The sequence below is a fragment of the Epinephelus moara genome, chromosome 24, assembly GCF_006386435.1.
Source record: "Epinephelus moara isolate mb chromosome 24, YSFRI_EMoa_1.0, whole genome shotgun sequence".
In the NCBI taxonomy this organism is placed as follows: domain Eukaryota; kingdom Metazoa; phylum Chordata; class Actinopteri; order Perciformes; family Serranidae; genus Epinephelus; species Epinephelus moara.
This window is the reverse complement of record NC_065529.1, coordinates 39,105,323-39,123,547: the sequence shown is the minus strand read 5'-3', so window position 1 is coordinate 39,123,547 and position 18,225 is coordinate 39,105,323. Positions and strand designations below refer to the sequence as shown.

Genomic DNA, 18,225 nt, shown 5'->3' with positions numbered 1-18,225 from the left:
CAACAAACCAATCAACATGTACTGTCCTGCCACATGCACTCCTGCTCTTTGTCTGTATAAAGTCTTCTGATTAAAACATTAAACTATAAAGACGTGTATATTTAACACAGTCTGCAGTAAAATAGACCAATCAGACTATGCTACGCAATGCAAATCATCATCATCATCCTGATAGGAGTTTTAATTTGATCAAGAAACTGTCAATAATTTGGTGGGAACAAAGTGAGGCCATGCACTGGATCAGTTCAGATCAGAGCGGTAAACAGTGTGTGGGAGCATCAGCATGCACATAATCACAGAGATAAGAGCAGGAAGCGGAGTCACTGACATTCACTCAGAGTAAACAAGTCGCATTAACTGCAGATAAAAATAAATAAAACCTTTGTTGTTTAAATTAAGCTGTTTTCCAGGCAGGTTTTGTTCATGGCGTCGGGGTTATTAACACAGTCTGCACGTAAAGACGGGAGGAGGAGACACTAACTGCAATGTAATGGTTATAACAGGCACCTTGTCAGTGACGGGTGGGACAGCGAGGTTAATGTAAACAATTCTTGCACTGTTTGGTAGAGTACATATTTCCATTTCAAAGACAAGCTCTGCTGAGTGACTTTGTGTGTGTTTACTTTACTGATGGTGAGCTGTCTTTTATCTCCGCTCAGAATGCTAATTCAGTGACATGCTGTGGAGTGCAGCAGGAAAACAGTTAAATGCATTAAAGGAATAGTTTGACATACATATATATTTTATGCAGAGTAAGGGCACGGCCACACATGAGCAATGCATGCCAATGACCATCGCCTGCTGAGGTGATATTCATCCTAAATGTGGGCAGTGCCTGATGTGATGCACACTGAAAATTAACTTGCTAGCTAATGTTAGCTAGCTTGCTAATAAATAGGGTTGACACGGCAACAATCGATAGCCCTTTTTACACAGAGATCGCACTATAGGGTTGCTACGAAGTCCCATCTTCATGCTGTCTTTACATTTTTACACAGATCCCAATGACAGTGGCATCACGGCGCTCCAGTGTGTGATTTTAGGGTGCTTTCAGACTTAGAGTTCGCTTTTTTTGTTCTGAATCAGAGACTAATTTTGTTACAAAGTTGCATAATTGCCTAGAGTTGGTTCGTGTTCTCACGGCAGCATGTACAAGCCGACCAGATTCAATGCCTGCGAGAGAAAACTGCTCTTGATTGGTCAGAATTTCCATGTGGTTTAACCCAAGCGATGTGTCATGTGACTGCAGTTGGTTCAGGTCGAGGTCAGAACACGTTCTCACCCTAAACAAACTGCACCAGAGTTCATTTGTAACCGGACCAAGACCACCTTTTCATGAAGGTCTCGGTCCGGTTGTTTTGGTGTGCACCCGAGTATGATTGCTGTGTTCACACCTGCCCAAACGAACCGCACTTTGGGAGCAAACGAACTTGAGTTTGATTGAACTGACCAAACAGGGAAGGTGTGAAAGCACCCTTAGATAGCATAACAGCATCGTGGAATGAAAGAGATGTGACGGGCGTGAAATGTAACACAACAGCGTCAACGTCTAGTGTGACATACAACATATGCTTCGGCTGCACTTTATCAGCAATAACAGTGGCATTAACATGGTTATACCAATCATTTACCATCCCTGTAAGGAGCTCCTGAATCTCATTGTTTTCTCCATTTGTGGGCATTTTTGGCCATTGTTCCTCCTCCTTAAGTCTTAAGTTAGCTGCTAACTGCTAACAGCTGCTTTTTAAATCTCCCACAGTGGGCCGCACACATAACACGTCATTAAATTGTCACACCTGTGCCACCCATGATGCCATCCTGCCGGCCATCCTGTTAATAATGAGGTCGTTTCGGCGCTGTTACTACCTCTGCTGCCAGGTTAAAGGCGAGAAAACTCTGTCCTCCCATTCTGCGATTGTACCTTCTTTACAGAATAACCCCCTTGAAGAGGCAGTGTAAAAGGGGCTAATGTCTTCTCCACATACACTTCTCTGCTATTGGTTGAGGCTGTGACTTCGCCGGTCAAAGATCACTGAAGTTGAACTCAACGTGGTGCAAAGATGTGAATTTGCTTTGCCACTGGAGGCAAATCTTTTATTCTCTGCTTGCTCACATTGAATGAAGTGAACAGGAGTATATTTGCCAATGTTAATTTTGTGCATGTGTGACCGTGCCCTTAGAGGAGAAGTTCAGTACCACTCTTGTGTTTGTGCACCAGCAGCTGGTTAGCTTATCTTAGCATAAAGACATGAAGAAGCAGGGGGAAATTAGATCGCCTGTCTCTGTCTGCAAAGCTCACTTAATCTGTGCAAAAAATGAAAAGTTGTGGTGTTATAGGGAGTTTTGTGCTGTAACTCTTTTTGACTCTCCTATCTGCAGCATATAGTCCATTCACTTCAACTGTGTGGATTAAACCAGGCGTTTTCAAAGTCTGACCCTGTGAGCCTCCCCCTCTCTGGATTACACAAAGGAGATAGAAGTTGTTAATCGTTGAGCTTTAGAGGTGCTTGTAGGTGGATTTTGTTTCCTTTAGACAGAGACAGGAAAGCTGTTTCCACTTTATACTAAGATAAGCTAACCTGGGACTGCCTCTAGCTTTATATTTACAGTACATGACTGGTACCGACCTTCACATCTAATGCCTACCGCACACACTTTCGAAGCCTTTGAAAATACTTTTAAAGGACTAAAGTCAGACACCCTCTCACATCTAAAGACAATGTTTATGACACATTGTCTTTAGATGTGAGGGGGTGTCTGACTTTATTCTTCAAAAGACTTTTCAAAGACAGGGCTTCAACAATTTCTGTCCACTTTTTTGTTCTCTATTCTGCCATGCTACAAATGGGAGGACACATCAAAGAGGCACTCGTGTTTCTCCTCCTTCTCAACAATCCAAGGCAACATCCACACCTCACCATCTGTTTTTCATTTTATGACAGCGTTTTAAAACGAGAACAATCTCCGTACACATGAGCATTTTAGCACCGTTTCAGAATTAATCTCCACCTATATTAACACACCTGAAAACGTATGTTTCATGACCATTGACAAACACTGGGCATGTGCATACTGGTGTAAACAGGAAGCAGATTGTCTACTCTCGGATAATACCACGGAGATGGCAAAAAGTACTAAGATTTCTTAGCTTGGACCAATGATGGGTCAGAACACTTACTGAATGTATGAGTATAAGATGGTAAAGGCAGCGGGAAACAGATTGGAAGGTGTTACAAAGCAAATACGGCCATATATCAGAGCAGTGCCTGGAGCATCATCCATCACCAGAGGAAGCCATGGAAAGATGAAATCACAAAAGATACGTAGACCAAGCTATAATGTTTTAACTTGACATGTCGTGACTGATAAGACCCAATCAGGAAGCAAACGTAGGTTTCAACGTCATTGTTTTCACCCATCCAGACTAAAATGCAACCATGAAGTTTTCAGACTAAACTGGGGTCGATGGCGTGCTCAAAGGTCTCAGATTTAGTGTTTCCAAAACGCTGAAGCGGTGTGGACGCAGTGTAAACTTAACAATAGTTATGCGTACTAGTAGTCTAAAACGTACTAGTGTGGATGTAGCCCAAGAGAACTGAGACTTAATCAGAATCTTGTGCCTCCCTGGAGTCCCCTCCATGTTTACTGTCTACCCAGTTTGCTGTTCCCTGTTTGGAGCTGGAGAGATCGCAGCTATTGGTTGCTGACTTAAATATTTGCATGAGCCAAGACTAAAAACTGATAATAATATTAAACGATGATTTTATCGGAACATCAAGATGAGAAAAAGAACGGCTTAAGACAGCTCGGGCCGAGTTTTCTAATACCTCACACCAAACGATTGAGATCACGGGAGCTCGCCACAACTCTAGCAAAACTCTCATGATTTCATCTCAACATTGGAAATTTGTCTGCAACAGTGAAATTGCTTGTAAAGTTGTTCGGTGTTTGACATTCCCCAAAATGTCAAACTATTCCTTTAATGCTGAACACGTAAATATTTCACAAAGAAAACACTGTATTCAATGAGACCAAAAAAAAAAAAACTGTACAAGCGTCCAGACTGTAAAAAAAGATTAAAATATATACATGAAATGCACAATGCATAGCTCATCTCGCTATCCAGGCACAACTGATGATACCATATCAATGTTATGATGAGAGAACATACTGTATGGCATGTTAGCATCACGTCTGAAAACAAACACAGCTACACACAAAAGAGACTAAAATATTTCTGCTGCATTTGCAGTATTTTGATGACGATGATGTGATCCTGAACGAGTCTTCTCTGTGATGAGTGCTGAGATGAAGACAGCTCACTGTGCCCAGTGGAGAGAGGAAGCTTTGCTTTCAAGTCTCTGGCAATGTGCAGTTATGACTGGACGGTTCAGTCTGGGTTTGCCCTCCGACGAGACAAGCGTCCTTCGCTGGAACGGCTAAATCGGCTCCACGTAATTGGCCGGGTACAGACCCAGCTGGCCGCTGTCTAGACGCCCTTTACACCAGCCCTGTTCGTCCTCCTCCTCCAGCTTCGTCAGCTCGTCCCCTTCATCGATCAAAGGAGACAGAAATGAATGAAAAACTATTCGGAAGAATGTAACAGACTCGGTGTTAAAGGGACAGCTCACCCCAAAACCAAAATGTATTTCCTCCTCTCACCTGTAGTGCAATTTATTTATCTAGACTGTTGTGGTGTGAGTTGCAGAGTGTTGGAGATATGGGCCATAGGGATGTCTGCCTTCTCTTGAAAATAATGCAACTAGATGGCACTCGGCTTGTGGTGAAAGTGCCCAAAAAATACAAAAAACAAGATCCAGGCATCTCAAATCAATGGAGACAACCATGGAAAAAAACCAAGGCACTTCGTCATGAGATCAAGTGGTCTCAGGTACCAACACGAATCCACCTTGGGTCTTTATCAGGGTCTGAGAAACACTAATGAAACTACATCTTATACCAGCCATGAATGGCGTTCCCTCCCAACACATAAGGTCTAGTGTATAGCCAATAGAGGGTGCTCAAACAATAGCCTGGGCCCCATACATGCCAAAAAATTCATTTGAAAAATTCAACAGCAATGTCTCTTTCCAGAAACCATGACTTGATTACGCAAGATAATCCACAGACCTTGTTGTGAGCAGTTTCATGTAGGAACTATTTTCTCTCTACCAAACTACACCTGCCAACCGTATCACAGTGCAGAAGGAAGCGTGCATCTACTGCTAGCTCATCTAGCACCACTGAGCTAGCAGTAGATGCTACAGCTGAAGAGGATGCCATTAATATTTACATCTCACACTGTCACAAGCAAAAGCCTCTCGTCCATGAGTAGATGCACACTTCCTTCTGTGTGGTGATATGGTTGGCGGGTTTAGTTAAGTTAAAAGAAAATAGTTCCTACATGAAACTGCTCACAACAAGGTCTGTGGATTATCTTGAGTAAGCGTCATGATTTCTGGAAAGAGACATTGATGTTGACTTTTTCAAATGTATTTTTTGGCACTTTGAGCACCACAAGCTGAGTGCCATCTAGTTCCATTATATTGGAGAGAAGGCAGACATCTCTACAGCTGATATCTCCAACACTACTCAACAAATTAGATTGATAAACAGCACTACAGGTGAGAGGAAAAATGTGTATTTTTTATTTGGGATGAACTGTCCCTTTAACACCAATCTGATGGCTGTCAACAAGAACTTTAAAGGAATAGTCTTCTTGAAAAAACATGTTGGCCTAAGTAGTGTGGAAGACTGCAGTGATTTGGGATGGTGATGGTTTCGTGACAAAAACAAAGTATCAAGATATCCAAAGACATTTTGAAAACCACCTCTTAAGCGTACTCCACTCAATCATCAGCTCTTAAACTTGATGGTCAGTGTGAATAAAATCTAATTTTATATTGGGACCCATCTTTGTGGAGTTTGTATGAGTTTAACACTTTGGGAAATATCCATAATTGCTTTCCTGCTGAGAGTTTGAAGAGAGGAGTGATTCCACTCAAAGGTCACGTATTAACTGCCATAAAGCAGCATAGCTGACAGGAATTTGTTTCAGTGAATCCATGTAATATGAAACTTTGTGGTACTGAGCTACTAGTTTCTACAGGAACTACCGATTTTTCAATGGAGTATTATTTTTATATGATATACCATACTGACAGTATAGCAGCAGGAACATACTGGGAGTCACTGTTTTATCACCAGGCATCACACTCACCTGCTTTGAAGCTGAGCTCGTCCTGCTCTTGGCCTTCGTAGTCATACAGCGCTCTCACCCTCACGCCTTTGCTCACTTCTTCCTCGAAGGGGTTTGTCCCTCCGTTGGTGTCGTTGCCTGAGTTCGGGGCTGTCTGGTCCTCGTCCGACCACTCTGTGGAGGCTGTGTATGCCTGATTCTTCTCGTAGCTGCTGACACTGAACATCAGACATTTGAACAGAACGTTAATTTTCAGTCCTACCGGGAAATTGTTTTTCTTTATTTATTGTTGTAAAGCATTTATACTATACTGCTCGTTCTAATGTCGCTATTACTATTATTACAGCTACAGCAGTTGTGATTAAAAGATGACAAAAGTTATTTATTTGTGCTTGTAAATAAAACTGAATTTACATAGAAAATGATATAATTAATACCAGATACAGTATAACTATGCAAAGATAAACTGATGATTATAATCTCACCTTCCCCGGTCTCCAGCCTGAGCGTGATCTACTGCTGTTGTGACGTTAGTCAGCATGACTCCATCACTGGCTTTCTTTGACTTTTCTTTCTTTGAGATGTTGTGGGTGAGGTCTGGGTTGTATTCCTGCAAAACATGAGACAAAGCATTCATTCATTTATTCAACCTTTATTTAAATCTTGATGAATCAAAATCATGCTGGTTGGCCAATCAGCTGTAGTCTTTGCAGTATGTTCTTGTGCAACTTTTTGACCTAGGTCTGGCGAAATGAGGCAACGCACCAGTCGACTCTCAAAATTCAGCTTCTCAAAATTTTCAAAATCAGTGCTTGCAAGCAGGACCTCAAGCATTAGGGAATCAATTAAACAAGCTGACTAATGACTATTGGACTAATATAATAAAGAAGTGATGTATGAAAGCATGTGAGGGCTCTATAGGTAAACAGAAGTCAGTGCCTGTCATGTCTTACTGTTAGAGATGGCCACCCAACCTTTTCATACAAGATGCAGTGCTAAATAGAGTAATCGGAAATGACCCTTAAGGCTCATTGATAAACTGAATATAGGGGTTTAAAGGTAGAGGCAGAGGTGTTTCTATAGATAACATAACTCTGCAGACATTACTTGACAGAGCCAGGCTAGCTGTCTACTCTTACTGTCAGTCTTCATGCTACGCTAAGCTACAATAAGCAGCTGTAGCCTCATATTTACCATACACACGTGTGGGGTGTTAATCTTTTCATCTACCCCCAGGAACAATGCAAATAAGGGTATTTCCCAAAATGTAAAATGAGTCCTTTAATGTTTGGACAGTATATATAGCTGAAGGCTACAGGCCTCCTGGGATGATTTAAAGTCTTATAATTGTAGCTTGTTATTGTATCTCTGTACCTCAAACTGTGGCCAGTTCATGTGCATGCCGGGGCCGTGGGTGTTGCTGAACCACTTCAGATCTTCCTGCGGGCTGGACGATGTGATGGTGCGTTCAAGTTCTCTGTACACTGTAGCATAACTGTGAAAAGATGAGAGAGGTAAGGATTTAGCGTACAGGGAACCAATTATCTGATAGTTGTGTCTCGTCATAGTAGCTGTACTTAGAAATGTCTCAGACCTTTGGTTTTCTGTGAGGTTGAGGTGGCGTTTGACGTCCAACAGCACCTCCCTGAGGAAGCTCAGCCTCTTCTCTTCGAACTGCTGGCACTGATCAAACACCTGCTCCATGTTTTCCATGTACTGCGGAGTGCACTTACTCAGCTCATCCAGAGCCTTCTCATACTTCTCCTTGGCCTGGGTGACACACACACACACACACGAGCATATACAATATCTCAGGGGTAATTAATATTTTAATGGCACGTTCCTGTTTTTCAGTTCTGTTCAGATGTGAACTCAAATAACCCTGAAAGTGCAATAAATGTGTATTCAAACACAAGAATGAATCATAGTTCAAGAGTGTGAAGGTCGAGACAGTCCAGAGTCCACTTCAGCACTGAACACTCAGAGTAGTGGGGGAGGTGTTGTATTCAGTCACACATTAATAATGCTACACTGACTCCAGCTACGATGCCTCTCTAACGCTCACACCCAGCTCCACGTCTTTAAATAGCCTGCGAGTTGATTTGCTTTTAGCTTGATTGTGGGAAACAACTTAAGCATGATGATGACCGACAGGCCTGTTAGAGCTGCAGCAGCAGTCGGTGCGCTCTCACCTTCTGTGAGTCCTGTTTGCACTTGTCCACCTTCTCGTGGAGCTTCTTCTGCTGGTCAGCGGTCACGGAGGCCTCTCCCTTACTGTTGGCCTCTCTGGTGGACGCCAGCTTCTCCTCTTTGCAGGCCATGTGGTAGGACTTCTTGGCAGCCTCGAGCTAAAGGAACAAGATGACATGAGCATATTCAAACTGCTCTGAACCCTTCATAAACAAAGTAGGGCTGCACTTAATGAGTAAATAAAAACCACGCTCCCTCACCTCTTTTAGCTTTTTGGCCCAGGGCTTCTGGGCCTTCTTGAAACCCTCCTCTGCCTCTTTGGTTTCCTTGAATCCTCCCATCATCTGTTTGTGGTACAAGTCTTTCTGCCAGTTCTTCACCTTCTCAAAGTCATCATTGATCAGATTGTTTTTCACTTCCTGGTGAAGCTCGCTCACCTTCTCCGCCTCCGTCATCACCCCCATCCAAGCTCGCTCTACTGTGCCGTACTGAGGCCCTGGTGGAGGAGACATCACGTGACGCATTAGATCAAAACAAAAATGGACGCAGATTTTATAGACAAACAATACTTGAATTTGCATGACATGAGTGTGAAACTCCACTCACCTTTATCCACCAGCTGTCTCCATCTCTTGGACCACTCCGTCAGCTGCTGTGAGTAGGCTTTCTCTATTTTGGCACGCTCCTGGATGCAGTTCATCAGGTCATTGCAGAGCCGGTGACCATCGTCAATCCGCTTCACCGTACGTTTGTAGTTACCAACCTGACATAAGACCAAAGTCTCAAGTTACTTACAGTAAACAAATGTATTAAAGGAATAGGTTGACACTGTGAAACAAAAGCTTAGCTGCTCTTTTACTGCGACTACGAAAGGATCGATACCACTCTTGTATCAGTGCGTTAAGTACAAAACTGGAGACGGGAGGTGACTAGCTTAGCTTAGCATTAAGCATCTTTTTTATTTTTCCAATTAAAGGTTTTTTTGATCGGGTTTTTTTCCCTTGTCCGCTGTGTGCGTCCAAACACAGAGGGATGTTTGATTATCAAGATAATTGCCAATTAATTTTCTGTCAGTTCACTAATCAATTAAAGCAACAGTGTGTAAAATGTATGGGGATTTAGTGGCATCTGGTGGTGAGGATTGCAGATTGCAACCAGCTAAAACTTCTCCAGGTTTTAGCTGGTTTTCCTTCAGTGTTTATTGTTCAGGAAGTTGTAACCAGGAGCTGAATCATCGGCAGTGGTCTCCTCCTCTCTAAAATAAACAGACCCTGTGATTTAAACCGGTAAAAACACTGAATGAAGCAGTTTCATGAAGGGTCCTGTCTATAGCCAGTGTTTGGTTTGTCCGCTCTGGGCTGTTGTAGAAACATGGTGGTGCAGCATGGTGATCGCCGTAGACGAAGACCTGCTCCCTATGTAGATATAAACGGCTCATTCTGAGGTAATGACAACACAACGATGCTTATTTTTAGGTGATCACACACTAGAGAAGCCCTACCTATTATATTATATTCAATTCTTTGCCAATATATGCTCCTTAATCCTACACACTGGACCTTTAATCGACTAATGCTACTAAAAGAACTGCTGTCTTCTGTATCACTGTATGGGTATCACTGTGTGAGCTGCCGTCTTTAAAAGGAGCTCAGCCTGCAGGTGATGCATTGAAAAGGCAGGAGGGAACAGCAGGGAAGAGACTGCTGGTGTTAGTGGACTTATGCTCTGGAAGCAGGGGGTGGATTAATGTCATACAATTTACAACTCTCCGTGGACGCAGCAGCAGCAACCTCCCAGAGTTAGCTGTTAGCTGTTAGCTTTGCCCAGAGACAGAGTGAGACAGAGAGGGAGAGAGGCTGAAATCCCACATTACTGCATTCACATCACACCTTTGTGAAAGACAAACAAAAGGGCTGTGTCTTTACTGAATGTGTAATAGGTGTTTACCTATAACTCATCCTGAAAATGACTCTCAACAAATGTGAGACGTGGACTAAATGGAAGCAGCTGGGGGGACGGATGATTGTATTCCACACCAGCCCTCTGCTTCAGCCGAGTCAGCGATCAGCAGGCAGCACTGCAGCAGCTCTAATGGAGAGCACTGAGTGGCTGTGATGTAGTGACTGTGTGCTGGAAACAGGCACCTTTGCTGCTCCGGCTGATTGCTGGTCAGAGAGACGCGATGAGGATAAAACACAGCCGAGACGGAGAGGAAATGGATTATAAAACCCTGAAGTGACGATGCGTCTTTTCTGTCTCAAATACTGGCTGAGTCCATCCATCACACACACTGTATCTAAACTTGCAGCAACGTGATGGTCAGTATTTTCTGTAGCTTTAAATGTGTCAGACGTTTTCCCAGTTTGAACACGTGAACCAGCTCTCATCTATTATGGATGGACTTCTGGGAACTTGTTGCTCAAATTACTCAGGACTGTTTGTGCTGGCATGGGAGAAACCCAGAACAACATACTGTCATAGAGCTGAAACAATAAATCAATTATTCAATACACATAAAAATAATAAACTGCCACCATTCAGATAAATGATCAGTTAAGCACACTGGACAAACATTAGTTCCAGCTTCTCAGTTGTCATTTTGCTGCTTTTCTTTGTCTTTTATGGTCATCTGGATATTTGGGGAGTTCAGACTATTGTTCAGAAAAAACAAGCAATATGACATCATCTGAGACTTTAGAAAACTGTGTAATTTTCCCCTGTTTTCTGACTAAACAATGAATCAATAATTAAGAAAAATAATTATCATATTAATGGATGGATAATGGAAGGTATTTTTACTTGCAGTCCTACTATCATCCATGTATAAATATTTTTTATAAGAATATTTTGTAAGCATTTTAGTACAAAACCATACAGTGACATGAATCATTCCTAAGCCTTTTGAATTTTTATTTTTTTAATTTTTAATCTTTTGCATTTACGTGTCAAATATTTGGTTCCACCTAAGACAGGACCAGTATTTTTTTTAATTTAATTTAATTTAATTTAATTTTTGTTTTGTTTTATTTTATTTTATTTTATTCTATTTTATTTTTTTGGCCTTTTGCCCAATGTCAGCTGGAATAGGCTCCAGCCCCCCCCCACCCCCCACCCCCGCAACTGCACTCCTCTATCTTTGTTCACAGCAATCTAAGTTCTGTGTTGTCTCAGCTTATTTTATCTTAATTTCAAAGGCCTCATTTCTGAATGCTTAAATCTGCGCATAAGACTGTCTTCATGAATGACAAAGTTTGCATTTAACATGCGAAATAAACAATGAAAAATTCCTCTATTCCACAAACAGGTCCATTAATAAAGGCTAAATGGCTGATAGCTAACAAAGTGTGGGACAAACTAATTTAGGAACGGAACAATGAGGAAGAACAGAAGACAAATTTCAAAAACAATTAGGTTGTGAGACAGAAATGACATTCATGCTACAGCTGAATTGTTTTATTTGGCAGTTGGTAAGGTGATAAATGCTGCAAACAGTGTCATCTTTAATAAGAGCTGTATCAGAAGTTGCAGCAATTGCATCTCACTAAAGAGCCATCAGTGTCAGCTCAGTGTCACCCAGAGATAAAAAATAGTTGGTTATTATTTGTGAGTCCCTGATCGTTATACTGAGAGAGCAACCGCATTACAGGCTGAACCAGAGTTGTAAATAATTTGTTTTTAATTGTTGCACTTATTCTAACATTTGCAAAATATAAGATATAGCTGGCTCAGTCGACTCATTTAGAGATAACGGCGCTAAAATGTAACTGTTTGTCATCATGGCTCAGAGATCTGGTGCTCAGTGATCGATTGATAAATTTGATTCTATGCATCGATTTGAGCATTCATGTGTGAGTCTGTTGCTACGCAGTTGATAAACGAGGCCTCAGATCTTTCCTCTCACCTCCCAGACGAAGCAGGTTCAGTGAGAGTTCATCACAAAGCGGTGTCAGTGTCAGCTCTCGGTTAGGCTTAATCTGCCAGAGACTGTGCCCTGCTGTCTCACCTCCCAGAAACTGTCTGTGGTCTCCTCCAGGCTGGCGGACTCGTCGTAGGCTCCAGACATGGTCTCCAGATTTGGCAGGATGGCTTCAGGCTGTGGCGGTCTGCAGCAGAGTAACGCTCCTCATGCACTGTAAGAGACAACGAGCACAGAGGAAGGTAAATACAGAGATTGGGAGATGTGCTAACAGCCGCATAAACACTGATTATGAATATGGTTTTTAGCTGCAAATGATGTTGCTACATACTCTGGTTAACTTCACTAAAATATTCATCTTGCATGTTCAGCCTGAAAAGCACGCAGTTATGATGCTGTGATTTAAAACAAGCTTTTTTTCGTTCCAGATTAAATGCTTATTCCTGCAGCTCATGTGATCACAGCATCTTAATCTAGATCCCTTGTTCATGCTCATATAATGCCCACAAATGTTGTGTCATGGATTTCAAAGTAGATGCAAAATCCTTATGTAACAAGAAAAAGACAGTGTTCATGGAAGGTTTATGCAAGAGATTATTAACCACAAAGAATTATAACAAATTAAGCTGCTTTTTTAAAAAAGGAATAGATAATGTGACTCTACGGCTGACAAGTACATGGCATATTCACCGCTAGATTATATTTATGAAATATAGTCTCAGGGTGGAAACGAATGTTCATTATCTGCAGATGACGTCTTAAATTAACCCTTTTTGCCTGTGAAGCAATACAAAACCCAAATATATTCAGTTTACAATGATGTAAAACAAAGGACAGCAGAAAATTCTCACAGCTGACAAGTTTGATCCAATAAGTGTATGGAAATCCAGAAACAGTTATATAAAATGTAGAGATTAGTATTAAATTAAGTATTTGTGCTTGATACATTTCTGTCCTGTCAGTCAAACTGTTGCTTCAGCTCTAACAACAATCACAACTTTGCAATAAGGTCCTGTGGATAACACAGCTGAATACTCTAATACACATTTGTACAAAGTCCAAACTACAGCTGACAAGATTATCAGCGATTATCAGGGGAATCAAAAGTGCATGTCTGAGCATTTTATTTTGCACAATACTTTCCACACACTGATATCAGGAACATACAAAACCACAAACCCCTTTATAACCCCATAAGACTGCTTCTGGCTGTTTCTCTCTCCGCTGCCCTGAGATGACTCAGGAGATGTAATGACTGGCTGGTAATTATCATAACAGCTTCTGTCAGAACACTGTCGCCTAATTGCAGAGTAATCTTTCATCATTCTAGTCAATAACATTATCACAAGACCTCACTGGAACACCTTCTGCTGCAGCAGAAATTAATAGCAGTGACGCGACTGCTAATGATGACACGTCTTGAAATTAGGGCGCAACATTAGAGAAGGAAGAGAGAAATGATCTGTTTTTCAATCCATCCATCCGTCAATGGATGGACTGCTGAACAGGCCTATTGGGCACAGGCACAAGGGTCCAAGGGGCTCTTGATGGAAAGTCAATATGCCGACTGCAAAGGCACATAAAAGCAGCTACAGAGATGCAAAATGAAAAGCAAAACAACCACAAAGGAACACAAAAAAAGAGCTACAAAGCGACAAAAAAACAACAATTAAGAGAAACAAACTGGCCATGAAGAGCAGCAAAATTATCATAAAAAGGAACAAAATGACCACGAAGAGAAGCAAAACGGCCGCAAAGAGACACAAAATGACCACAAACAAAAACAAAACAACCATATAAGGACACAAAAAACACAAAGAGACACAAACGGGAACAAAACAACCATTAAGAGACACAAAGTGACAAAAATGACCACAAAAAGAAACAAAACAACTGCAAAGAGGCAAAACAAACACAGAGACACAAAACAACCACAAAGAGATGTAAAATGTCCAAAAAGAGACACAAAACAACCATCAAGAAAAGCAAAGTGACACTAAATGACTACAAAAAGAAACAAAACAACCAAAAAGAGACAAAATTATCACAAAGAGACACAAAACATCCGCAAAGAGACACAACATGACCACAGAGAACAGCAAAACAACTGCAAAGACACAAAACAACCGCATAGAGACACAAAATGACCACAAAGAGAAGCAAAGCGACCACAAATACAACCACAAAGAGACACAAAATGGGCACAAGAAGAAGCGAAATGACCACAAAGAGAAGCAAAACAAATTCAAAGAGACATAAAACAATTAAGAAGGGATCCAAAGAGACCACAGAGAGACACAAAACAACCACAAAGAGACACAGAACAACTAAGAAGGAAGCAAAACAACCACAGACGCATAACAACCATAAAGAGACACAAAATAATCACAAACAGAAACAAAACGACCAGGTAGGAAAGCAAAAAAAACACAAAGAACCACATCATGACCACAACTACCAAGAGACACACGACAACTACAGAGAAACGCAAAAAAAGCAACACAAGTTTTTGTCTATGTACAGAAGCCCATTGCCTACAAATCTGTCCATGTATCTGCACAGCGTGTGATTATAACAACCAAACAACACAGGATAAGAAGGCTCACTGACTGCAGACCCTCAGCATAATAACTGAGTGAAGACATTAACATTCAGTCTGAAAACATCCTCCTGGTGCTGCTGCAGCCTCATCAGCTCCACACTCACCTCCACACGTTCAGGTTCAGTTCACAGCCCACACTGCAATTTAAAAAGGGACTACACTGTTAAACTGCCACATGTTCACACAGCGTACTGAAATTATGATCGGCTTTAAGTAAGAAGTAATTAGCTGCTGCCAATGAGTTTTACTACAGCTTCATAAAACTTAATCACAGAGAGCCTCTGCTCTTGTAATATCGTTCGTAGTCTCCGATTCCTGACCCTAACCCTTGGACCGACTGTAACTTTTAGGTCCATTTAAAAAATGAACAACTTTTTAAACTAGAATTACCACCTCGCGGTTGTATGCCTCCACGCAACACTCAATTTGCAGTTACAGTTTAAATTCATGTGAAAACATGGAGGCTTCACGCGCAACTTCACCCCGGCAGCACAGAAGATCGATATAGTGAGTGCAGATTCAAGATAAGTATCACCAATCTAGTATCTGACCAAATGTCTCACCTTCTGTTCCTGAGTTATGATGTAACAGCCAGAAAAGTGTTTTTGCAGAACATCATGTCACAGTGCAGCTGACCTTTGACCTTTTGGATATAAACTGTCATCACTTCATCATTTTATCCTGTTAGACATTTGTGTGACATTCTGTCATATTTAGCGTAGGAATTCTTGAGTTATGGCCAAAAACATGTTTCATGAGGTCACAGTGACCTTGACCTTTGACCTTCAACCACCAAATTCTTATCAGTTCATTCTTGAGTCCAAGAGACTGTGCCAAACTTGAGGAACTTCCCTCAAGGCCTTCCTGAGTCACGCAAGGTCACAATGACCTTAGACTCAGACAACTTTGTTAATCCCACCAAGGCCAATTTGTTTGACCAGCTTGCCTTGTAAATATACTATAATATACAGTAACATAGACACAGTCTCTCAGGATGTTCCTGAGATGTCATGTTCACAAAAATGAGATGGACGCAAGGTCACAGTGACCTTGACCTTTGACCTATGACCAACAAAGTCTTATCAATTCATCCTTGACCCAAATTGAACGTTTGTGCCAAGTTGGAAGAAATTCCCTCAGAGTGTTCTTGAGATATTGCATTCAGGAGTATGGAACGGATGCAAGGTTACAATGACCTTGACCTTTGACCACCAAAATGTAATAATTTCATTGTTGAATCCGCGTGGATGTTTGTGCCAAATTTGAAGACATTGAGTCCAGGTGTTCTTGAGATCATGTTCACAAGAATGAGAGAGACAAGGTCACAGTGACCTTGACCTTTGACCTGTGATCACCAAAATCTAATCAGTTTATCACTGAGTCGATGTGGACTTCGAAGAAATTGTGTCTTGGTGTTTTTGAGATATCACATTCACAAGGAAGGGATGGACAGATGGACAGACAGACGTGTGGACAACCCGAAAACATAATGCCTCTGGTCGCGGCTATTGCTGCTGCGGAGGCATAAAAAATCAATTCGATTTTAGTCAAGGCAAGGCATTTATTTGTATAGCACATTTCATACACAAGGGTAATTCAAAGTGCTTTATAGAGCAATAAAATATAAAACAAAATAGAGTAGGATTTACAACAGGAATTAGCCTAATTTGGTTTTGATTTGTTTGCCGCCGTCATTCAAGATGGGCTTACATTAAAACCTGTTTACATGATCACCATATCTTAGTGTAAATGTTATCATCAGCTAAACAGAGATTCAAATAAACTTCAGTTTTACAGATACCATTTCAAACACTTGTCTCTTGAGTCTGACCGAAGGAAAACAACAACAAGTCGACCCCTGGATTAGTTATTGTAACTGTCTGCACAGGGATCAAGTTTGAAAGAAACCAGATGACTTGCCAGAAGATATATGTTGTTTTCCCAGGCTCGATGTTTCCTGAATCACTACATTGGAAAAAGTTAGTATGACGAACAGTCAACATGGACACAGTTATGAGAATAAGACGCAGGTTGAGAAATACCATATTTTCCTTTAAGTCTTGGATATCGGAGCTTCCCACCTGCTCATGACCTCGCCAGATGTTTTAATCAACCCTCACTTTCAGCTGCACTTCCCCACTTTTATATAACAGATATAGATAACAAAAACCCAGATATATTGTTTACTTTGGATATTTGCACAAGCATAAATCACTAAACGATACAACACTGAGATTTAAAAAAAAAACTATTATGGAGATAGAAGAAAAGAAATGAATGTGAGCAGTTGAGGCAGGCGCTAGACACAAAAAACAAAACACACAAACACACCAATGAACAGAAATGCAGATCAAAATAAGATGCAAAGTGAAGATGCAAATGAACTGGATGATGAACATCAGATTACAACAGAACAACAAAGAGAGTTATTTGACAATGCTGTTATCAGCATGATGAAATGCCAGCTGCAGCTGCTGACAAGTTTCACTGAGCCTCTGCTGGAATACAAAATATCAATAAACAGATGATACAGAGGAAGCATTTGATAAGGGTGTGTTGTTCTGATGCTGTAATGATGCATCAGCTGCAACATGAGAGGTCGTTCCTCTCACAGTGCTTCATAAAACAAAAATATGCTCAGAATAAGTCATCTCACCTCTGAAGAATATTCTGTTAGACGAGAGGTAGATGAGAAGATTGATACCATTCTCTGTCTGTGCTGTAAATATGAAGCTACAGTCTGGAGCCAGGTAGCTTAGCTTAGCATAAAGATTGGAAACACTGGGAAACTGCCAAGCTAGCTTTGGCCAAAAGTTACAAAACTGTCCTACCAGCACCGGGTCGGTCTCAGGAAGTGTATTAAAACATCAGGGGTTACAGGGGTTTATGTACCAGACTATTTCTTGGCTGGGTGCTGTAACCTCCAGGAGTCTCTGTTGGTGAACTGGCAACCTCATCTAATATAATCCGCCCTAAAACCACAACTGGTTGTTTTTCTACTTCAGTTTTTGCACAGATTGAACAAACAAGATTAGGGCTGCCCCTTCAAAGTCAGGGATTCAAATCGTCAGTTGAAGACCCCTCAGTCAACTGAGATTGCCTCAAGTCGAACAGTGGGGGGTTTTTTAGTAGTCAGTGTGCTGTGCAGTGAACTTCTGGGGACATTTTGGTCCCTAGCATTGCTGTAGGAACATGTTGGGAACTCTCTGGTCTCTCCCCATGCCGCCCTGGTGAGTAGGCAGCTTCGTTTTGAGCCATGTAACCCCTTTAGCATTGTTGAATGCTTCAGTTTTCAAAATTCATACATGCTCCTCCCAT

The 18,225-nt window shown here is 41.4% G+C and overlaps 1 protein-coding gene across 4 annotated transcripts in view; it reads right to left on the bottom strand.

Annotated features, from left to right (window-relative positions):
- Positions 1-3,935: 3,935 nt before the first annotated feature.
- Positions 3,936-18,225, bottom strand: part of pacsin1b (protein kinase C and casein kinase substrate in neurons 1b) — a 37,336-nt gene continuing 23,046 nt past the window's right edge. For all 4 annotated transcript variants that reach the window (XM_050038407.1, XM_050038409.1, XM_050038410.1 and 1 more), the window contains exons 2-10: positions 12,393-12,519; positions 8,996-9,152; positions 8,650-8,885; positions 8,392-8,547; positions 7,794-7,969; positions 7,574-7,694; positions 6,685-6,809; positions 6,221-6,417; positions 3,936-4,549 (exon numbers count right to left, since the gene is read on the bottom strand). In XM_050038407.1, the coding sequence (XP_049894364.1) occupies positions 4,440-4,549; positions 6,221-6,417; positions 6,685-6,809; positions 7,574-7,694; positions 7,794-7,969; positions 8,392-8,547; positions 8,650-8,885; positions 8,996-9,152; positions 12,393-12,452 (1,338 nt within the window). In that variant the 5' untranslated portion in view covers positions 12,453-12,519 and the 3' untranslated portion in view covers positions 3,936-4,439. The remainder of the gene's footprint in view (positions 4,550-6,220; positions 6,418-6,684; positions 6,810-7,573; positions 7,695-7,793; positions 7,970-8,391; positions 8,548-8,649; positions 8,886-8,995; positions 9,153-12,392; positions 12,520-18,225) is intronic.